General features: G+C 39.2%; 1 protein-coding gene across 1 annotated transcript in view; it reads right to left on the bottom strand.

The window, feature by feature from the left end:
* Positions 1–17833, bottom strand: part of ADSS2 (adenylosuccinate synthase 2) — a 38752-nt gene extending 20919 nt beyond the window's left edge. Inside the window, exons 1-2 of the mRNA XM_086460940.1 lie at positions 17666–17833; positions 949–1051 (exon numbers count right to left, since the gene is read on the bottom strand). Of these exons, the coding sequence (XP_086317066.1) occupies positions 949–1051; positions 17666–17833 (271 nt within the window). The remainder of the gene's footprint in view (positions 1–948; positions 1052–17665) is intronic.
* Between the last annotated feature and the right edge of the window lie 6921 nt (positions 17834–24754).

Here is a 24754-nt window from a genome sequence, read left to right as displayed (position 1 = left end):
CTCAAAGCAATGAGATACGCAGGAAGAAGTGATAGGAAGACCATGGCAATAGAGTCCCGGAGAAGTACACTGTGTAAGGCACAGGAGTTCTGGATATCAAAAAAGCAGGATGGAAGTGTTGATGGGTCATAGCCTTTAGTGACCCAGAGACTCACCTGATCTCTGAAACAGTACACAAGCACATGCCTAGATATAATACTGTGTAGACATGGTTTTTATTTACCTTCATTTTTAGAAGGAAATTTTAAGGACTACACAGCATTATTAAGTAGGTTGGTCATACAAGCAATCCAAATTTAAAAAATTACAAAAAACCACATAGGATTGGAAACAGGATTCCAAGAAAGGGAGGCAGGTAAGTAGGCTTGTAGAGACAACAGACAGGACAATCTAAATCCCCTTTCAGGAAGCAAACAGATCATAGATTGTGACATCACATAGTACTGCCACTGCCCTAAACCTTCTAATGTACTTCCCCCAAGAGGACTTCTTAGTAAGAACTATACAGTGCAGAAGGCATTTGGAGGCAGCATTCATTTCACAATCCAATGGAAAAGGGAGGAAAGATTTATGTTTCAAAAGGTACTGGCAGTTACCTAGCAAGGCTCAAGATTAAAACAGAGAGGATGGAATTCTGAGAATAGAAGAAACAATTGGTAGAGAAAATAAGAGCAAATGGGAGAACAAAGATATGCTGCGAGCTGTTTGCATTGATAGGCCAGATAAGAACAAAGATGAACTATCCAAGACAGTAAAAGAAACCTCCATAACACAAACTTTGCAATTGAGTTAAGACGACATTAAGAAGATAGTAGAGCAGTTCAGGCCTATGAGAGTTTGAAGAAGAAAAATTCTGATCCCACATGTCCTCAGATATATTTTGTTATTTTAACATGTAAGAAGTCTGTAACTACAGTATCGTCTGCTTTTTAGAGATGTCCCACTTACCAATGAATGCAGTCACTTTTGGATTGATGATCCCACTTGGCAGAAGATGAAAGTCATACTCCACAGAATCCACAACAACTGTATGCCCTGCATTATTGCCTCCCTGTGGAGAGAAAAAAAAAAAAGGGGGGGGGGGGGGGAACTGTTAATAGCTTTTGATACTAAAGACAAATGAGCACACAGTATAGAGATGGAATAAACTCGTTCCTGCTCCAATTCTGCAGCTTTCGTTTCTGTTACTGACAAAAGATCTTTCAGAGATCTGCTTCTCACAGGAAGTCAGCCGAACTTGTTTTGTCAAACTCGACAATTTCAACATCAGTATTACCTGTCAAATAGACTTTGAACAGTATTTTGGTCCATCAAAGGTACAAAAGCTTGGAATAAGATTAAAATGTTTCTAAAAATTACTGGGCAGAAGCATAAATATGTTCTAGAACATGCAAACATTTCTAAAAGCCACCATCAGTTTTACTAGGTTTCTAGTACAGTTAATGGAGTGTAAGTATTAAGAGCAGAACTGCAACCTTAAAGAAAAAAAAAAAACCCACCAGTTAAACTGAGTATATAAAACTACCTCTTTATTAGGAAAGATAAACCTAGCCATTTGGCAATATACAGGCTTGTTGTTCTGAATTTTGGGTTCAGTCTTTTGAGTGTTTTTCTATGAATAGTGACCAGCAAAGTTAATTTGTTCATTTTGTACCTTCTCAGCAAGAAGAGAGGTCTATAATAGTACAAGTAATTTATGGAAACCTGTGTTAAGGACTGAATCTAGAAGCAACTAAGACGATTGTGGTTTTGTAAGTTACCGGATACCATTTACATCAAACCAACACTTCACATTTCTAGCTTTTTTCATTACCACAAAGAAAGTATTAAAGAGATTTGTTAAACTGTGAAATATGTCTAAAATACAAAAAGAAGCCTGTGCCCAAGTCTTAAAGAGGGTAAAGATAGGCTTATGAAACTAAAAAGATTACAAAATAGTTACCAAATATCCCCAGTTCTTGTTTGTTGTACTTCTGAGAATAAGCTTACACTCTCTTGTGACCGAGTCATTTGTGCACAACAAGGTTACATACAAGATAGTTCTGTTTGTCGTAACTACAGGAACATCCTTTACAGGCACCTTGCACTAGAAATAAATGAACTGCTTCATAGAAGGAAAGCCTCAAAGGAAAGACTTTTAATCTAAGCGTTCTTTCAGCACAAGACAAACTGAAGAAAGGCATTATATGAAAAGAAGAAATAAGAAACTTTACGAAATATTAATCTACAGAATTACAAATCTGAAATATTTCCAAACAATTTATCACAGATGATATTTTCTAAGCAATGGACTCAACAGCTACTCACTACTACTGCAACATTTACAAAGCATGAATGCAATACATAAAGCCATATATCTGACATTACAAATAAAGAATATTTTTAGATATGAAAGATTTGTGCCAGCATATAAATACACATGCCACAGATAAAAGCCTAATCTCAGTGAAGTTAGCAATGAAAATTCTTGTAATTTCAGCATTATTTACTCGAGGACTTAGAGCCATTCTACCTCCTTTGGAAACAGAGGGAAGGCAAAACAAACCTTCACCCAATAAAGGAAATGTCTGACTTTAAGAAAAGTTTATAAATGATTTAGCAATATAATGTAGAGTATTTCCATGTAGTGAACAGTACTTTGAAGAAGTTGTAAAGATTTCTGGATGCATATGGTTTTCACTGCAGATGATCTGACTTAATCAGAGAATGCCAAATTTTTGATTCACAACATGCAAGACATATTGAATGCATAAATAAAGGAAGCCTTTCAAGTTTCTTATTCTTTTAAGAAAATAATGAATGTTCAGGAATAACCTTCCTCCTCCTCCACTCACCCCTTCTACTCAACAGTAGCTGTTAAGAAAGATTATTTAGCAGTTTACCAACTCTACAGTTATATCTTTGATTTAAAAGGATATTAACTAGCTACATTAGCAGGTCAATCACTTACAACTACTTTTGAAATGCAGTGCTGATACTCCAGAGCTACTGCAAGTTACTTCAAAACTAGGTAATATTCTATGAACTATTAAGTTATACACATACATAAAATAGACAAGCTTTTTTTAGTAAGAAGATACATTAGTTTTCCGCTCTGTGTTTGAGAACCTAAGCAAAACCTTTCTTGGGGAAAAAAGAACAGTTATGTACTAAGGTAGCATTTACAGTCAAGTACAGCTGCTAAAAGTGACAGTTACCTTCTTCCTCATCAGATTCCTTCAAATTATTCCTTTCTATTAGATCCACTGCTAATATCAGTCTAGACAAATTTAACATGAGCACTGAAGTGCTTTAAATGAAAATTCAATAAATGGGTCTAAGTACAACACTGAAGGACTGACGTAGTAGTAATTTACAAATGGGAAGACGAGTCCAAACTCTCCCACTGCAGCATAAACAAACTGCACTAACCCATAAATAACACTAAGATTAGTGGATGACTATTCATTTGAAGTCCCCTACTAACTGGATGATTTAATTTCATGGTTTGTGTCTCTATTTTTTTAAAAAAATGTTTTCTAGCATCATGAATGTCAAATAAAAAGAAAGAAAAATTGGCCATTGCAGATATTAGATCATGATTAACAATAAATTTTTAGTCTCTTAAAGTGTGCCAAGCTACTGGTGCCATTCAGACATGGTAACTTAAAGTTCAGTGGTCACATCTGCTTAAGTAAGGTGTACAGCACGCACACTCAGACTCTTAATAGTGAGAATATAGCTGCTGGGTTTTGGTGGTGTCAAGCTTTCTCCCTTGCATTGCTGAGTGATGCCAAGGTGTGTTGGTTCCACGCTCATTAAAAAATAGCCCATGGCTGACAATAAAAATGACATTTTACGTTTTAAACTCTGAACTACATGCACAGCACAGCTCATACTTCATATAGAAGCAAGCTAATTATATATATTTCTGCATGTTTACTGTGAGCAGCTACACTTTAAGGGATTTTGCTAGAGACTGAAGTAGAAAACTTGATATTATGTGTGATGAATCACCATCCGAATACACTCTTAGGCCATACTAATACCTCAAGATTTCCAAATGCTTGTTTTCAGATTAGACTCAAATTTGAATCTCAGAATGTAGTGCTTTATAATATTACGTTGCCTATAACATGAAAAGTTTCAATCCCAGTACTGCTATTGATAGCAGCCATCTGGTAGAACATTAATGCAGTCATCATCCTGCTTTGGATGTCTTTCTATCAAAATGTCTCATTTTGTAAAATATTTTTAATTTCAAACCATATTTTAAGAGAGCATTAAAACAAAAGCATTTCATCAATTCAGTTTTCAAAATTCTGCTGCTGATTTACAGGTAAGCTCTACCCTAACTGCAGAAGCGCAAGTGTATAGTTACACACTTAGGAATTGTAATATATTAAAAGAATGGTTCACACTGTGCACTTACAGTGAACTAGCAGCAAAGTGTACACATGTTGTGTACTCAGACATTGCACAACACAGGTTTGGTAAACAATTCTAATTACAGAAACCTGAACTCAGAGTTCTAGTGGTGGTAGGGTGGAGGGGTGAGTTGTTGTTAGGTCATGGTGTTTGGGTTTGTTGGGTTTTTTTCCTCCACCAGAAATCGATGATAATGCCAACATCTTCGGAATGTAGGCTACTATTGCCCCTGGGCATAATTCAAGGTATAAACTGATGAAGTCAGTCCTGGCTTCAATGTTTTCCATATAGATTTCCCAATGCTCCTCCCTCATCACACTAAACCAAATGGGACCGGTTCGGTCATTCAAGCTAACGCTCCTCTGATTCACATTATTAATGGAGAACTAACTGTGGAATTTATTTTCACTACTAGATAAACAAAGTTCACGCTCAGATGATCTTCAATATGTTGTATAAAGCTTTTGCCAGAGGGAAATTAAGATATACAAGTCATTTCTTGAGGCTGGCAATACTCCTCAGTTAACTAAATACAGTAATCAGTCGACCACATCTCGGTAACCTTCTAGGTACCCAAACTACAGGAGTTCTCTCCCAGCCATGTGAAAACTGAAGCATCTACCTTGAGCTAACATAAAGAGGTCAAGTGCATGGCAAGATCAAAAGATGCTCTTGCTCAGTCTGGAATACACTGTGCATGCAGCAGGGGCTCCTTTTCCCTTTCTCCCTGCATGACAGCAAGACTTCCTTCAGCTGAGCCAAGAAGCGCACCATAGCCAACGCACCCTCCCAGTACGGCAACGCAACTCTGGATTCAGCGACAAATAGATGGGTTGCACAAAAGGACTGAGCAGGAGGAAAAGCTGACTTCTTATACATGAGAGCTACAAAAAGGCATCAGTGGCACTCTGAAGAAAGAACTTCTTCACTGGGATGCCTTCTTCCTATTCTGTAGAACAGTAGCAGAGGAAGCCCCTCCAGAAGTCAGAATGCAGGCTGTGGAGGTGAAGCAGCCAAGGCAGAGCTGGCTTTGCCAGAGTGAGAGAAATAATATCATGCAGATTTAAAAAACAAAAATAAAAAAGTTAGGTAATCAGTAAGACTAAATAGCATGACATAGTCAGGAATGTCTAACAGAATCAAGACTTTACTTGCTTGGTATTGCAATGCAATATTTTATTCCAAAATTATGCAAAACAGGCTTTCTGAAAGACAGCAAAGACACAAATACCTAATGCAAAAGAAAAGCAACAATGCCCTTTTAAGAAGAAAAGATCCTTTTAGCAATTTTTAGGTAAGTTAAACTTGCAGAAGACCAAAAAAAAAAACCAGTTCAAGATAGGGAGTATAGGCGGGACCAGAAGAGAGCTTTCAAGGTCCAAGTACCTGCTAAACACAAACCCACTGAACCTTCTTCATAAAGTTTAGTGTTCTCTCCCTCTGCTTCCATGGTTTCCATGCTCTGATACAGCTGTTCTAAGAGTTGCCTAATCCCACTCATCTAACATGTTATTAAGGAGAAGGGAAAAAAACCACAAAACCAACCAACCACACACACAACCCCCCTCACTTGTTTCTTTAAGTGCTCCATAAAAACATTTTTGTGAAAAATTTTCTTTTTTCACTGCTGCATCTCACAGGATGTTACAATATCAGATACAGTATTGTAAACCCTCAGATCATCTGCCAGAACAGCAGAATCAAAATGTTGAACCTAAATAAGACTCTCTCTTAAAACCAATTTTAAAATCTTTTTCTCCTTTCCGTCCCAAACCTCCTGTCTCTGTCGGTTTAAACAGCTATTAAGAAAAAAATTACAATTTTAAAAATAATAAAAAATTCATAATACTCTAAACATTAATCACTGAAAATTAATTCAGATTTTTACCCTACCAACAACTGTGTATATTATTTTCTTAAACATACAGTTACCACAGAGGAGATAAACCAGTTTTTGCATACTCAAGTATATCCCTGCACACATCCTTCAAGATTGGATATATACAGCAGAATCCTTACACACTGTGAGCTTCTCATTTCAACAGACACAATCTAGAATGTCCCAACATTTTTCTACTTTAAGTCTTTTCATTCTGGAAATCATGCCAAAGGGTATCTGGTAGTTGCCTAAAAATTTTCTTAGTACAGCATCATCCCTGAAACATACCAAGGACACAAAGTCAGACGACAAACACAATAGAAAAACAGTGCCCAAAAGGCTGCGTCACCTAGCATTCACATACTGTGAACTGGAAGTGTATGTTGGAAACTCCTAGGAAAAAAAATCAGTGCTTGTTAATATTACACCAGAGACTAAGCACTTCATAAATTTAATATGCATAATGCTTAACTTTTGATTATTTAACACTAACATCTCTCTAGATTAGGTCATTACTAGGCTATTTAGGTAAGAATATAAACTATCTCTGCTTTAAGTTCTAATAAAGCGCACATGGAAGAGAGAGCGCTACGTAGAAAAACAAAAGCCTAACCATTTCTCTTTTGGTTTTCTTTACATTAGAAAACAGCCTCTGGACTTGGGCTCATTTCATCACAGAAAACCAAGTATATAGGAAAAAAAAGGCACATGTCTTGCTAACAGAACAGAAAACAGTCTCCATCTAGCAACAAAGCGGCTACCCAAAACAAAGAGCAATAAGAACCAGTAAAAATGCACTACACTCTTATCAACAACCTAACATAGGCTTTCTACTCCTGAAGTCCCAAGCATACTTTGCTTAGATATAGCACCATTTGTGCATCTCTATCAAGGCACAGCAGTGCAGTTTTAGCATACTGTAAGGTTTCCAAAAATGAATTTTCAGAACTCAACAATCTTCTCACTGTATTTTGAGGTAGATTTAAAAAAGGTTTAAAGCATTCCTTTTGTTTGTCCTTTCTCCTTTCCTTGCACTATTTTTTCTCCTTGTACCTTTCACCATGGTGTTTGGAACAGTTCTTTCCCCTCTCCCTAAGGATTCTTTGGTGACAAAGGGATCAGCCCTTTCAGCAGCCCACAGATTTACCAAATCACAATGTTAAATTGTGTCTCCAATTGAATTTCCTCAACTTTTCAACTGCCAGGAGCAAGAACTTTGTAATACAAAGCAACACAAATACAACACTGTCTTCCTCAACTTTTGACTTTGCCCTGTAGTCAATGTATAGGCCCACTGTTGTTGCTCAAGACTTTGAAACAACACACCAAAGTTAGGGTGCTTGGTCTCATGATTGGACCCACTTTCTGGTTTTCAGATTACCAGTTGCTGCCTATACTGCTGCCAGCAACGCTGAAGGAGTAACTGCCGCAGGTAACACTGAACATTTGTGCTGATAACACGGGAAAACACGAGTTTGCTCAAAATGAAGGGAGAACCAGACACCTATTTTTTTCCTCCAATAATATCAGTTCAAGCAATTCATGGAATTATGAAGTTTGGAATCTTAGAAATAGCTGTTTAATTACAGCCTTGATACAAAAAGAAACAAACCAAACAACAACAAAAAAATACTTCAGCCATAAAGTTTCCTAGTACTGTTTATTTAAAGAGTTGTTGGTTTGTTTCTTGGGGGGGCTGTTTGGTTATTGTTTTGTTGTCTTTTTTTTTTTTTAAAAAAAACTTCTCCACATATCCAGATCAAAAGGATGCCAGTAGGACTGGAATGAAAAAAATTCTTTCCATTTATTTGGAGACACAGTGGAAAAGTCATCATGAACAAGCATGAACCTATGCATTTCAGTATATAGATTTAGTTTAGGGACTTTTTAGTTTGATGCTCTGATGGATGAAATACTTAAAAACCTATTATGACACAGTAGCCTTTTTTTCTCCTTTCATGATCCTGACACTATTAAATTATTTTAGAGTATTTCAAGTCATTAAGTGCAATAGTGACATAAGATCAGGCACAAGATCATTACCCAATCTACAATATTTTAAGTAAAACCTGTTGTTGTAAGATAACCAAATGCGTAAGCTTTTTAAAAAGGCATTATTCCAATTTTACTGGCGCAGTATGCTTAAATCACTTCCTTGAAAAATCATATGATCCCTGACCACTAGCTGATAATCCTGAAATATCCAAGCTATTCAATATGCAGAACAGCTACATATACAGGACTCTGACAGAAAGGTGCATACTAATAGACAAATTATCACACAAATACCATTAGAATGAAAGCAATCCTGGTAACAAACCCCCAAATTTACACGCTTTCTAGAAGCCTCATTTGAAAAAAAAACATTCCCTATGAAATTCCACTTTTAAAATACTCCTTTTACAGGGGTAAACTGCTCAGAGATATTATTTTCTTTAAAGCAAACAAAACCCCCAGCGTTTTTTCTTCAGCTTGCTAAAGAAGATTAAGTAGTCTAAAAATCCTTCTCAGTGTAAGCAGCACCACACCCAAGAATCTGCATCCATATATTCAATTTAGATAGGCTGGGTCAGTACTACACAAAAAACCAAGATACTATTCTAAAACATAACTATCCTGGCAAATGTGAACAGAATCAGTTACACGTACACAGAGGGGACATAAGATAGCAAAGGCAGCTGCAAGTATTGCACATCTGGGGGCCGTTTGATAAACATTCTTAGGAAACACCCTTTCTGCAATAGTTTCAAGTACCTGAAAATGCTAATTTGGAAGGAAAAAAAGTCATTATCTGCTAGTTGATATTTTACTGGAAACAAACTAGAAATTTCAATAAGTCAAACAAGTGACTCCTGCTAGCCAAAAATAACTATCAAAGCACTGGAAGGCAACACTTACCACAAACAATACATTCATGCACATGACACAAAACCAGCAGTTGCCACAATATTGTACCATGGTCCAGACAGCATCACTGGAAAACATACTGAAGACTAACAAATAGTATTCAAAGAGGAATACAGTTTGAACATACTGACTGAACAGTATTTCTAATAGGACATCTATGGTAACTAAGGTAAACCATTTCAGCACTTCCCCTATCTATGCAAAATGGCTCATTTTCTCTTGCATCCTATAGCTTTCAAATATCTTAACTGCTAGTCGAAGTATTTTGGGTAAAGAACTGAATAGAACTAGCAACAATATTAAGTACCTGACTACAGTTTTATGATTTTTTTTTTTTCCTTATAGGTCCAAAGACTGAAACAATTTTTTAGAAGTGTAACTCTTAGAAAGGTGTATTCTGGAGCTAAACTAGTAAACTCCAAAAAATGTATGAACAACCTCAAAGCAAGACAAGTCTCGCTTTGAACCTTCCCATAGCACAAGAGCTCTTTAGCTTGTTACACTCTATCCATGCAGAACAGCTTCCAAATCAAGCCATTTTTCTTCTGGAATTGCATTGCTGTACTAGTCAAAAGCCCTCAAGGAACATTCATGTATCGAGCTGATCCACTGGACAAATTAGTACCAATCTTTTCTGGAGTTCTGGAAGAGTCTTGATAATTTAACAAAGTTAATTTGACAAAAATAGTAATGACATGCCTCTCTTCAGAAAATTCTAATTGATGTCTATTTCACCGGCCTTTTTCCATCATGATCTTTATTGTCACGATGGTTAAAGAGAGATGCTCTTTTTAAACAAAAAAGACTGCTTTCTTGCTGAATTAAAATAGTGCAAGACAGTTTATCAGGTACAACTTCAGGTTTACAGTGCTTAACCAGCCACTACCAAAACTCAGCTAAAATAACACTGAAGTTGAAATAGCCACCGCCTGGGGTTTTGTTCTGGGTTTTGCTAACTATGAAGGTACAACGAGAACCTTTCCTAAAAAGTCACTTATTCAAGAATAACTTATTTCGCTTTCCGTAAATATACTTCAACAATATTAATATTTATCAAGCACATTAAAATCTTACATTAAAAAAAAATATATATCAGAGTTACAAGCTCCAGTATATTTTATATGCAATGCCTGCTAACTTAAGGAGCTCATCTGAAGCTAAGTGAAGCCAACAATTGAGGAAGCATGAAATCTCATTTTCCAAAAAGACTCTGAAAGTGATACACAGCCATACTCAAATGCTTACAGAGAAATCCTGAACCATTCATCTGGTGAGTTTGCTCAGAAAAGTTCCATGCTCCTGGGTTTGCAGCCAATCTCACTGCTTTATCTGAAAAGTACACAAAGGACTCGACTGCTTGTCCCTCCAGTTTAAGGGAGAAAGATTTGAAGTTCTTCCATTTTCCTGGCACATAGGACTCTTCCAGGAAAAATGTACACACTTAATATAGACATCATTCACTGGAAGACCCTCACTCTTAATCTTAAATTCATTCTAGCTTCAAACTTTGGGGTTTTCCCTTATCTTTCTCGAAAAAAGTGCAAACAGTCAATAGGAAACATTAATGTATCAACTTGGATAATCAGTGAAACCAAAAAGGAAATCAGAGTCGCTTGTTCATAAACTTAAAAGCAAAAATACTACCCCTTGTAAAAAAACAAAAAACAAACCAAAAAAACCAACACTCCAAAAAAAAAACACCCCAAACAAAACACAACCAAAAGCATCCCCCCCAAAAAAACTTTTTTTGCTTTTTAAAACTTTTGTGTAAAGCATAAAGAGCAAGAGTAAGCATGTGCCATGTGTGCTAGCCAGGGAAGCATACACTTAAGTATGAGGCATGTGTACACATATAAGTCAAACATGGAAGAAGTCACTGCAGGAACATAAAGAGATATAACACATTTGAAACCAAGATGGAGGAACAACAGGATATGTAGATCTAAAATGGAGAAAGACAAGTTGAAAATAAGCATTTTATTTTCAGAGCATATCTCCACTAGTCAAGGGCAGACTAGACACTAGTCTAAATACCAGAACAGTTAAATCCATTTTGAACACATCAAGACAAGAGCACAGTTCAAACCCTGACACCTCCCCTACAGCAGTACTCTTGTAACTGCTAAGACTGGTCTACGTTACTACAACTTCACCTAACACTGGAGGTGCATAGGGAAAAAGAGATTTATTAGAAAAGCAGACTGAAATTACTATGACAAGCATATTGTGAAGGGCTCTCTACACTGATACTAGATAGAAAAGTATTTAAAGCAGCTCTGAAATACTGACATATGCATTTAAAAGAACTATCTACCCAAAAAGTCTATGATGACAATCACTGCCTTTTCTTATGACGCGATCATGCCAAGTTGTCTATCTCAAAAACATGATGCCTCAGGGTAGAGCAAGGAAGTCTTTCAAGCTATCTCCTCTAGAATAGAAATTAGTTGTCTAGTTTAAAGAGATGTTATCTCGTTCTACGTTAAAGAAGAAGCCATACACTCCTTTCAACTCTCCCCATCAGATGTATGTGTGCATAATTTTTTCTACAGTTTACTTTTATTGCTACCACATCCCAGCATTCATTTTTAGCTCAGGGCAACCACTGTTGTTTCTGAGCTAGCTATACAAGTGACTGCCAAGCTGGGCAAGAAGCAAGTCAATGTTGCTTTGGCATCATATGGTTGTAAACATTTTCATTTAACTCTTAGATGAAAAGTCAAAAATACATCAAGAAAGCTGGATACTATCATTACTTATAAGAAACACAAGAAAGGCCCCTTCTTGCCAATATCAGATTTTGGGAATGCTAAACACACCTTTAAAAAGTTGATCAATCTAATGAAGAGACATATCTGAACACCTATGATGCACCCTAAGTAGTCACAGCTTTGCAATTACTAGGCTATTTGCTTCTCATTTCAATACATATTGCCAAAAATCTATTTTGAACTTCAAATTGCAAAGCATCCCCCTTTAAAAAAAAAAAAATCAAGGTTTTGATAACTAATTCATACTCTCACATCCCAGATTTTGTGAATTAGCAGCTAACAAACTGTACTGTATAACCTACTCCTGGATTTCAGTATAAACAACCTCCAGCAGCTAGCAATTTTCTTCCTTGACAATCTATTCATGTTTGTAAGATCTAAACCTGGTTCAACGAGCCATCATGTTACACACTTAATAAAAGTTTCTGAAGCTTTGGCTAGACTTCAGAAATTTTTGAATGTGTAGTACAAGAATTGTTGATTCAGAACAAGATCAAGAGTATGGTTTGAGGCAGAATATGACAGAATGAGCAGATTATGTTTTACACACTCACCTGTTTTCTCCAAACAAAAGAAAACATTTACTTAAGTCTATTAATCTCAAAAAACTTCGTGCATGGAAATGCTATTGAAAGACAACATTCAGAAAGACTCTTTAAAGCTGGTTTTGCTTCAGTTTCACCTGATCTGCAAAACCTCATACTGTTGGCAGTGCCTACATATGCTAGGCATTATTCATTATCCAAGTCCAGAATAAAGACCAATCTATCCCTAGAGATAAAAGAGACCAAGGGAGGCAGGCAGAGAAGGAACAAGAAAAATTTTGAAAGCACAGACTGGTCCAGCACTACGTTGCTTCAGCACACAAAACCCCACCAATGTTTGCTGCATTTCACAAGAATATTTACAAAAGGATATGAAAAACAAGAAGCGATTTCGGGCATATTCACAGAGAACATCTTCCAAATGCGTGAGGAGTACAGTAGAAATAAAAAATTTATTTGAATTCTTAATAAGCTGCTGTAGAGTACTGCATCTTCATCAGCCAAACACAGTAAGCCATTTTAGTAACAGTAAGATTGAAAGAACGGTAAGAAACCAGTAGATCAAGGTGTAATTTGCTCTTCAGTGCTATTAAGATCTCCTTTGTTAATGGTACAAACTTTATGAACTGGAAAATCAGATCTCAGCTGTTCTTGTGTTTGAAATAGCTTAGACATTGTATGATTGTTTACCACAACAAGAGATCACCTGTCAGTGATGCTTTAAAGCAGGTCTGTAAAGCATATGATCTACTGATGGGGCAGGCCAAAGAACTCATTTTACTGACCCCTCTTTCCTCATCAGAGCACATTATTGGCATGCTGCCAACCACTACAAGGTCCAAAAGTGCACCCAGCATTTAAAAAAAAAAAAAAAAAAAAAAAAAAAAGAGTGCTCTAGCTAGACGTCACGTTATTGAAGGCCTGAGCAGCTAAAAAGGCACCAATAGCTGCAGCTACCAATTCTGCTATTCCTCATCCCACAAGGCCTGCAAAGGCTCTAGACTAAAACACCTTTTCAGTTACGATATTTAGAAAAAGAAAAAAAGTGGGCCTGGTGAACAGAAGATAAGAAAATTCCAGTTTTTTAAAACAAGTGGCTATATACATACTGGCGATATGGAGGTATTAGGCAGCATTGATCTGAGGACTTCAGCTCACAGTTATCAGCTGATCAACAGTAACAGCTTAACCCCAAGAATCCCCGCACTGAAAACTTCTCACTTCTCTAGTTGTTGTTGCACTGTAATTGCCACATACCAAGCAGTCAGCAGTGGCGTCACTATACACACTGTTGTTTGCGGGGAGGAACAGAAAAAGGGAGCACGAAGAATCCACACAATTACAATTACCAGGCATTAACAGTTCAGAGCTAGGAATTGGGTGACCCCACGGCAGGCAGAACAGCAATGGTAAGTGACAGGCAGACCACATTGAAATCAGTTGAGAAAATTTGGTAAGAAGCTGCAATTCTGTCCTGAAGTCGTAATAAGATGCACAATAGAATTGAAGAAGCAGGAAAATAGGATCCCTTTAGCATAGGGAACATGCCTTAAAAATAATTCCAAGACTTAGAAATCTTACCTCTGTGAATTATATATTCCAAATAAATCATCTACCTCCAATAGGAAGAACAGGAAGTGATCAAAATCTGCTAATGAAATGAGTAAATGACAGCAGAATCATGCAGTGCAGACATCATATTTTTTTGCTGTACTGCATACACTGGTAGATTGCGTGGAAGTGGTGGTAATATAAGAGATACATAGTGTATTTTGGTATGGTATTTGTTTTGATAAAATGGTTATCTAAAATAATTTGCTGTATTAATTTGCCATTCCTATATCCAATAATAAATTACATTCTGGTAATTAAATTCCCTAATTTGGTTGGATTCTGCAGTGGTAGGAAGCCCCTTAATCAGAACAAGAAACGTTTTCCTTTAACTTTCCATTACCTGTGGAATTGACAAAAATACAATGTATACTTTTAAAGGGCAACAAGGCTAGCTGCTTACTAAGAGGAAACAATGTCAATCAAAAAAAACCACAAAAGCACTGTTTTTCTGGCAACTACTCCTGAGCCTCAAAACAATTCTCGCTTTGTTTTACTGCCTGGACTATGATTTATGTGATAGCAGGTAAACAGACTTTGCTCTATAAGCCACTGAAAACGAGATGTAGGTTTAATTGCAAAAGTCTCACCAATACATTTGTTTTTATCTAAAGTACCATTTTACCAGAGGTAAATAAGGGCCACTTCAAATTTAACAGTAGAAGAACAAGCACATACTTTGCCTGTCATGTACACATGTTTTGTATTAATTGCATCTGAACCCTCTGTACTAGCAGTGCCCTCATGAAACTATCACAGTTGCCAGTGCAGCTACGTTAGCAATTACACACATGCAGGCCCTGGATGTACTTTAATTTTAGTTTAGTCTCTTCAAACAGTTGTTTTTGAAACCATAATACTACTGTTGATAAAAGTGAACCTGTCTCCTGGAAAGAAAATCCCATACCCTTACACTGAGCACAAGAGTCCTTTCAACAACCTCTAAACCCAATGTAAAATACTTTGAAGGGTGGTATTTAGAAGAAGTAGAGCCATACACTTATTTCTCGACACAGTTACTCGGCTGATTGTACCTAAACAAGCACCTCATTCCAGATGCCATAGTCAGCTATTAAAACAAGTGACTGAAGTCACTAGCAGGCCTGCTACCTAGGAGACAAGAAGGTATGACCATAGATTTCAGAGTACATCTTCGTGCAGTGCCTTTACAGGCATTGTAAAAGTGATAGTCAGTTCTGGGACAGAACCATTTTTATGCTCTGCATCTGCACAGAACAAGGAACAGTGATATGAAAACCACACTAGAGCTCCCAATTTCACTGCAAATACAATGTAGTCTTCCAAGATGTCTTAGACCTGCTCCAACAACTTCCCAAGTCCTCCAAGAAAATAGTTGTACTAATAAATTTTTCACAAGAACACACTAGAAATATTTTATCTCATCCACAGGCATTGTGGCAACTCTGTGGCATAATGAATACAAAGAACCATCCTAGAATGAGTAAACCAGCAAAATAAGAATCAGAAGCTCCAAGTACAGAAAACTGACATTAACAAGGGGCCAACTAAGTGTGTTATGGTCTTTCTTTCTGGACTTGTACCACTATGAAAAGCACAACAGCCACACTCTAATTTACCAGCCGTAACAAAAACATCTAAAATACATTCGCATACATAGCAAGATCATTTAATAGCTCGGTACCACTGAAAGAATATTCCTATTTTACCCTCTTGCTCTGAGAAACTGTTCTTTGTGCTTACCCTGTCCTGGGCTTCTCTTTTCATCAAGGTCCTCCGAGACAACTGAATTCAGTTTTATTTACTAAAACAGTAGAAAGTAAATACAACGAAAAATAGCTTCCTGCCATTTTGGTGAGTTAAAATCAACTTAGAGAAGTGTTCAAGTGCCAGAGTCAATGCATAGGAAGGGCCCCAGACAGCACAGTCATCAACAGGAAAGGGAAGAAAAAAAGAAAGAAGAAAAGCTTCCTTCAGCATGAGCAACAAGCTGCTAGAAACGGCAGAACTGGCCATGAAATTCAAGCCTGAGATAACATAATAATTTTTCCCTTTTCTTGATCTTTTACCCAGCTGAATCAAAAGAAGTAACAAATACATTAAAACACGTGCACACAAAAACTCACCATCTGCCTGCCTCTCTCCACCAAAACTTCTTCGCATTAAACATACTCACCTAGATGCCCTTCAAGTTTCAAGAACAACGTTGTAAAGGACAAACTGAGTCACTGTGTTCTATAACCCACAAGGCCAGGCAACCATGCCACAGCCCCACATCAGACTTTTTTTAAAAAAAAAATAAGCTATATGGGAAAAAGTAATTCATTTGTGAAAACAGCTATTTCAGAATATGTTTGTTTATTTCAAAATTAAAGTCTCTGAAGTTCAAGTTTTTGATTTGTCAGCTTTGCAACTGACTTGGTTTGAAAACACCAGTTTTATGTGCAGTTCTCTTTAGATAATGTAGTGCTTCAGTGTTTGCCATCTTAGGGATGGTATGCTCTTCCAAAATATATCGATTTAAGAGCAAATTTTATTTGTGCCTTCAACAAAAGCATACAGATAACGACACTTACACAAAGCCTGCCTGTGCGCTAGGCATTTTACACTGCTGTATCTCTTAAGTTCAAGAAAACACCGTTCACAGCTTTAGTTCCTCATATTGTGCTCTACAGAATTACTACACTAGAAATGTTGAGAAAAACATCTTTTCAGATCTGTGTTGTTTTCACGTAGGCACGTGCTTGCAGGCGAGACTCACTTTTTTTTGCACTTTTGCTGGAACAAGGCCTCCACACAGAGAAGAAAAAATTTAAAAAAAAAAAAAATCAACAGATGAAGTTGGGATTTCACTAACGCAACAAGGATCTCGAAGCAAGGGCGGGCTTTTAAGAGCTGGTTTTACCTGAAGACGACCGCGCCGTTGCGGACGGCCTGCGTACCCTCACGTGCATCCCGTAACGCGCCGCTGGCGCCGCGCCGGGGGCCGGCATGGCCCCTCCGAGGGCACGCCGAGCGCGCTCACGAGCGGTGCGGCTTAGGCCACGCTGCCGCCGGGGAGGGCTCCTCACCCCGCTCCCTGCAGCGGTGCCGCGCGCACCGCCGAGCGCGGCCCCTTCCCGGCGCCCCCCAGACAAAGAGTGCTGCGGCGGCGGCCTGAGGCTGTGGGGGCGCGACCCCGGCCGCATTCCTCCTGCTGGAGGCCAGCTCTCCGCGGCGAGGAGGGCGCCTTCCTCCTCTTCCCCTCACCCCGGCGCCGGGACGGGGACAAAGGAGGAGCGGGAGGGCTGCAGAGCCCGGCGGCGGGGCTCTCCCCGGGGGCTCCTGCCCCGCCGGGGAAGGCTTCGCTGCCCCGCTGCCGCCGCAGCCCGCCCCGCGCGGCGGGAACGCCGCCGCCTCCCCGGGCGCCGCCGCCTGGCCCTGCGCTGAGGCGGGCGGGGGACAGCAGGGGCGACAGCAAGTGCCCGCGAGGAGCAGGGCAGGCGGCCGGCGGGGCCGGTGGCGGGGCCGCCCGCCTCAAGGTGACATCCGCGGCCTCCTCCGCGCCCCGGCTGCCTCCTCCTCACCTGGCACCTGCAGACGATGTCGGCGTCCTGCGCCAGCAGGTCCACCACCTTGCCTTTGCCCTCGTCACCCCACTGGGCCCCCAGCACGACGGTCACCTTGTTGCCGGGGAGGGGGGCGGCACACTCGCCGTTGGGGATGGCGGGCGCCGGGGCGCCATGCTCCGCCATGGCTCGCGCTGCCCGCTCCGGCTCCGCTCCAGGCACATGCGGCAGCGAGCGGCGGCTCCGCTCCCCCCGCCTCCTCCTCCCAGCCGGGCGGGCGGGCGGTGGTGGTGCCGCTGCCGCGTCCAGGTGCCGCCGCCTACCGGCTCCGCCAGCGCGGCCTCCCCCGCCGCTCCCCGCCAGGCAGACCCCTGCCTCCAGGCGGAGCCCCGCCCCGCTCCGCTCCGCTCCCCCGTGGAAAACCGGAGCCGCTCCTGGCGGCTTTTTCCTTCCCTCGCCCTTGCGCCGCGCCCGACAGCCTGGACTACATTACCCAGAGGGCTGCGCGGCCTGCTCAGCGCAGGCCGCCGGGCGGAGCTGGGAGCGGTGCATGCCGGGGCTTGTAGTCCTTAGGGCCGCACCTGTGGCAGGACGGTTCCGCGCCGCCGGCCCCATGCGCCCCCGCGGCGGCGCGAGGCCGTGTCGGTTGGGGAGCGGCCATGGCGGGTAGTGCTGCGTGCGGTTGGGTGGGGGCTGCGCCTTGTAGAGGTGAAAGGAGGGGGGCCAGGAGGGCTGAGGGGAGGCGGGGAGGGGGTTGCCTGTGTGCGTTGGGTCTGGCTTCAGTCCATACCCGGGCTGCGGCCTTGGGTTTGGTGGCCACAGATCCTGCGTCCGCTCCCCAGAGGCAGCTCTCTGGGACGCAGGAGCCCGCGGCCTGGCGTGCTACAGGTGTCCCCGCTCCGCTCCTGCGCCAGTGCCTCTGGTCCCTGCCAGGCTGGGGATCTCCTTGGTGGTGCGGCTCCCCGTTTCCCCTCAGGTTACATCTGCTGTGGGCAAGGCATACCTGTCACAGATGGCCTGCCCACGCTGGAAGGTTTGACATCACAGCTTTGCCCATGTAGTTACAGTTTGCTGACTTAATGATAAGAATGTAAATCAGTGTTTGTAGAACCAGGGGCTAAATGTAAGAGGCCATTTTCTCCAGAGACACCAGAACATGGCCCCAAGCTTATTCATGAAGACAAAAAAAAATCATGGAAAAAACCTAGCACAGAAATGCCTTCATCATGCATACTTGAGGGTTTAGAAGTGGAACTGATGTCTCAGTGGCTGTTTTCATTCTTTCCTGCTTCACAGAATCAACACCCCTGGGGGAAATTTTTTTTTTTGTAAATAGCTATTAAAAAGACATAAATCTGAATGATGTAATTATTGCTAAGACAGCTATTCAAAAACCTGAGTCACTGAGCAGTCACAATCTGCAGCTGTCTGGCAGGTTGTAGAGTTTGATTTTAGTTGCTGCTTCACTCCTTCAGGTTTACTCTAACCAAGAATTTGAGGATCTATAAAAGCCACTGGAGGAAAGTTTTAACTGTGTCTTGTAAAGCTAGGAAGATATATAACAGAAAATTAAATATGAAGTTGACAGAGAATGTGTCTTTAAAAAACAACTGGAAATATCGAAACCCTGAGTGTCGGTGCAATGAGATGCCGTGACAAAGTAGTCAGTTCAGTACAAAGATGTTGAGCAATTGCAAATGATGCGAGGCAATTGTGTGTATACACATCAAAGAGCAAATAGTTCCTTAAACATTCAGTATAGTCCATAGTACTAATATGTTTGTCCGCTTGTGCTAGAGAAAACAGCTGTGATTTCTATGTCACTGCACAGGGGTTGTGGGAAATCACTAAAAGCCACAAGGAGCTGCTGAAGTCAGTTTCTTCAGTCTTGCTGACACAATGGCAAACTTTGTTTGAGTGCACTCACTTCTGAGGCCATAGATCATCTCGTGACTCCCCAAACAATGGTCTAGATTAATGTTTCAGGATATCATTTTCCAGTATAAATCTCAAAATAAATTTGAGCCTGTCATGGTATTGTCCTAGTAATGTGGTATTAGTGTAATGCCACTTCCCAAAGAAGTCTCAGGCGCACGCATCTGTTGTTCTGCTATTTTTATTTGGTGTAGAAGAGTTTTGAGATTTTTGTTTTGGTATGTTTCCTTGGTAGGTATAGAACGAGTAAATAAAACTATGAACTCTTCACTTCTAGAAAACCTGGAAGTATTTAACGAAGATCAAGCTAATCAATACTGGTTGGCACTGCAAGATTTAGAATTTTTATTTAATTAAATATTTAATATGTATGAATAGTTTATTTAATATTTAATAAATTTAATGATGGTATTATGGGTCCCTCATTCCTCCACCCCCTTTTCTTTGCAAACTAAATGGAAGCTTTAATTCAAATACTGTAAAAGATTTTAAGTACTCTTTATTGACATGATTTGTTAACTGTATTTATAGTGTAGTTCTAAAACATGGTAACTTGACCAAAGTACAAACACAACTGGTGTCTAACACCCCTTATCAAAAATAGGTATTTGCTGTACTATAAGTGAGAGCTTAGAATAAAACTGTGCAGAAACTCCCACTTGTAGTTATTTTGATTCTTTACTATGAGTAAGAAAACCAGCAAAAGCATGCAATGTTACAGTACTGGCTTTTTTTCTCTAACATGTATCAACTATATTAATTTTTTTTTGCTGTTTGGGCAAGCTGAATCTGCTCTGTGAGAGGTCAGGTGGGCACTCAGAGGTGGCACAAAGTGGCAAGATGTTATGATCAAGAAGTGAAGGAATGTGACTGCCTTTTCTGTCATTAGCAAGCTGGTATATGGGATTGACTTTGTAAAACTGAACCCGTGGCGGAAGTGTACACTGGTACAGTTTAGGTTGTATTGTCTTCTGAATTGTTCAGTGATACTGACTGGATGTGAAGAACGGAGGCAGTTATATTTATCACAAATTCCACTCTAATTTGGGTACATTTATGCTTTTCACATGACTAAGCTTCCTGCCTCCCGATAAATTGCAAGAGCCTCAGACAGGAATTTTTAATAGATAAACACAGAACAGAAGCAGTGTAAGATCTGCATTTTATTCAGATGTGTTGAAGAGATATGTGGAATTGTTACATCTGTATGCTTTCAGTTATAGTGAGGAAGTATCCCCCATATTCTGGTTATGTATTTAAAAGAAATTGACACACAAAGTAGTTGAGGCAAACTTTGGCAAGAACTTCAGTAGTTCAGAAGATCAGAGGTGTGCATGAATGAAGGCAAAACGCTGTAACAAGCAAGAAAGCCAACTGGACTATTAGCTAATGTTCAGCATGGCTGATGGGTCATAGTGTGCTATTTCTTCTTCCTTATTAATACTTCTTAATTGTGTTTAAGGACTGCTGAATGATGTTAATACTTTTCTGATACTGTTTTTCCTACTGTAAGCAATTTCTGAGTTTCAGGAAAAGTATAGATTGAAGAAATAGCTCTTGGCAATGAAAATGTCAGGGCACGGCACGTGGTCCATGGTGCAAGTTTTCTGTTAAAGTTGGTTCTGCCTGTGACAATGATGTCAGCGCAGATATTTTACGCTGGCTTACCTACCCTAGAACAGTGGTTGCAGAAAAGTGCTCTGTGGGCCGTGGGTGGCAAACCTGCAGGTGTCCTACAGAACTGTGTTAAACAATAAAATGTTGAAACTTGTCACATTAATCTCATTAAAACATTCAAGAAAAGGTGAGTTAGTTTTATTTCCTGATTATTTACAACATCTTTAGAGCATTTTCCTGTTTTAATTTGATGTTAAGATGTACCGTGGCTCACAAAAAACATTGGGTGCTGATAGTGCCTTAGTCTAAGAACCACTGTGCCAGACACAGCTGGCATCTGCAGCTCTTCAGTCTCTCCAGAATGCCATCAGCTTAGCTTAGGAGGAAGAGAGGTCATTACACAGTTAGGACATGCATGATTTTATTTGAACAGTGTGCTAATGTAATTGATCCCTGCTTGTTATTACTGTTTTTAAATTAGTTTTTCCAGTTAAAATTTCCCTTAATTATTTTTGTTACATTCATTAATCTTTTTATCATTATAAAAATAGGATTAAGAATATTATAAAGTAATATGTGTATATATTGTCACAACTGATGTATTTGTACACACAAGCATTTTCAACTCTGCTTAGATAGATCTAGAATATGAAGGAACGTCATTTATTGAGTGGGAATTTCCTGAAGTATGTACTGCAGAAGATAAAAGGTAAGAACTTAAAAAATTATAAACATCACCACAATAACAAGATTTTTAATTCAATGGGACAATAGTTAAGATAAAATGGGATACTTTGAAATTTCATTGGCAGTTTACACAAGTGCAATTTTTACATGCAGGTGTAAATAAGGTAGCAGCTGACAAGACTGGAGATATACAGGACAGTAAAATACTGTCACTGAAAAGCTGTAAAGCTGAATCCTTTGCTTGAAAATGAGATTTGTAAATTTGCAAAGACAACTATTTTATATAATAATACTAAAAAAAAAAGTAAAAAACTTTTGAGTTCTTCAGATCTGCATATTCCATTCTTCTCTAAAAGAATGGCAAACAAATTGCTGTCTTTACAGAGCAGGAATGAAATGGAGTTTTCTGTATGTATGATTCTGTAATTTAAATACTTATCTATAATATATTAGATATTAGAATGGACATATATGATACAAGTTAGCTTTTATTGCAGTGTTCCCCCCAAAATTTCACTGCTTCTTGTGATCTAAATAGCAGCTTACCCTCCCAGGCAGGTGTAAATAAGTTCCTTGTTCCTTAGTGTTACAACATGTTAAGTACAAAGATACTGTCTTTTGTCTCTGTCTTAGCCTTTGGTAGCATCAGCCATTAAAAGTTTTAATAGAATGCATGTGTGATTAATTTTTTGCAGGACTTTATAGATTTACAGATTTCTCAGAATATGTCTCTCTGAGTCAGGGAGAATGAAGCACTATGTAAGGGAAACAAACAAAAAAAACCCTAATGAACATATGAATCCTTTTTGTTGTTTTTATTCATAAAACGGGATGCCAAGTATCACACAATATTTGAGTAAGAAAGATCTTGAATTGGCTGAAAGCTTTTCCTTTTACCCAAGTCTGTTTTCATTAGAATAGTTCCCTTATCTGGGTTGTTGCAAAAGTCTCAGCTCAAGGGAGGGGAGCACAGTAGCCCCAGTTTACATCAGCTTTATCTGTTTGATAACAGCACTCTGAGTTCACCATCTCTTGAGAGTGCTACAAGGGCTGTGGGTGAAAGCTAGCACATCAATCAAGGTTGTATTTGGTTGTTAAATATAGATTAAAATAAAGATTTTTGTCTGTGTTACCCTGTAACCAGTAACACTTGAGTCCTGATAAATCTTTGATTACTTTTGCTATTAATCCTATCTGTTTTGGGATGAGACTAAACTGGTGAATGGGGTGAAATGTGACCTTAAAGGCAGGTGATCAGGATGTGCAGGCCTCTAGAATGACCTGTACCACATTTTTAGAGGCCTTTGCGGGCTGGGAAATGTGCCGTGACAGTTGTCTGTCATTAAGGGGCGTGTTTATATAGCTGTCATCTTGTAGTTCCCCAAAGTGTCACTGATACTGTACAGTAGCTGGGTTGTCTCACACACATGTAAGAAAAACTTGAGCCAAAAGTTTAATGAATATTTCACATGCTTTTAGGCTCAAGTTTCTCTCACATTCTTCTTTCTTCTTTTTTTTTTTTTTTTTTTTTTTTTTTAATTTGGTCCAATATGCTTATAAATAATGCCCTGAAACTATAATCATTCAGTCTTGGAGATGTACATTGCCTGTCACTGGAGTGCTGAACTGCTAGATTGTATAATCTGTTTAATAGAAATGTGGGGTTCTTCTCTTGCACAAACTTATGAAGAGGACCCTGAAATACTAAATTTTCAAGATTTACTCTAAATAGATTCTCAGATGCACAAATCTTATGTTAACTAGTGCTAAATGTGTTATGTGTGGTGTTTATTTTTTAAATAATTTTAGTTCACCAAAAACAACACTGAACTGTCCATTTGCTGGGACTTACACAGTAAAACCAAAAGTAAAGACTGAGGTAAGCTGTGAAAATAAATTGAGAAAGTGAAGTGTGGTCTCGGTGATGGTTTGGATGCAGATGTCTCTCACAACATCCATAGTCTGTTGTGAAATGGAGCTCCAGAACTGAATATGCTATTTACAAAATAACCCATCTTCATCTCTAAAGGTTGTGAAGGAAAACTTCCAAATAAGAACAGAGTTTACCTACTGTAGAGATGGTTTGTTTGCTTGCAAGATGAATGAATTAATTCTGAGATTTCCAGTAGCCTCTTTTATTTTATTGGAATATCAAATATTTTACACTTAGCCCTTTAACATCCAGTTACTCTGCTTGCTCTACAGACCTATCTGCATCCCGTATCTTCTCTGGGGACAAAAGGCAGCTGCTTATCATATATAGCTGCAAAAACCCCTCAGCTTTCTCACAGTTTTTGCATTGACCATTGAGTGTTTTTATACCAAATTCTGTAGTATTATTAAAGCTTAAAATGTATGGGACAATGTTAATGGATTTTAATCTTATCTCAAATGAGAAATAAGAAACCATTGTGCAGACATTATTAATTTTGTTATTACGTTCATGAGGACTCTTGACTCTTAAATTGGTTTGTAGTAACAGTATTTCCTGCCTGTTACACTGGAACAGCACAGATTGTGTGGCTATTGTCACAGATTTCCACCATGCTTACGACAAAAAACTTGAGATTTGACTAATTAGGATTTTTTCAGTATTTTGTAAATAATGTAATTGGTGTTTTGGAACCTGAATTGTAATTCATTTTGGATCTGAAGAAGCTCCTGTTGAATCCTTATTGTGATCACCGACCAGAAGGAACTATAGTATCTTTTAAAGGGATTAAGGAAGTTTGCAATATCACCTTGAATCCCTGTTCATAAGATAAGACTGTTATAAGGAAGTGAATAGAATTGGGTCTATGTTGCCATTTACACCTCCATTTAAGGTGACATAGAAATATATGTAAACTGCATAAATGCAGTGCATTC

Source organism: Leptosomus discolor, chromosome 2 (genome assembly GCF_034619465.1).
Source record: "Leptosomus discolor isolate bLepDis1 chromosome 2, bLepDis1.hap2, whole genome shotgun sequence".
In the NCBI taxonomy this organism is placed as follows: domain Eukaryota; kingdom Metazoa; phylum Chordata; class Aves; order Leptosomiformes; family Leptosomidae; genus Leptosomus; species Leptosomus discolor.
The sequence above is the reverse complement of the archived record's forward strand: the minus strand, read 5'-3'. Positions and strand labels throughout refer to the sequence as shown.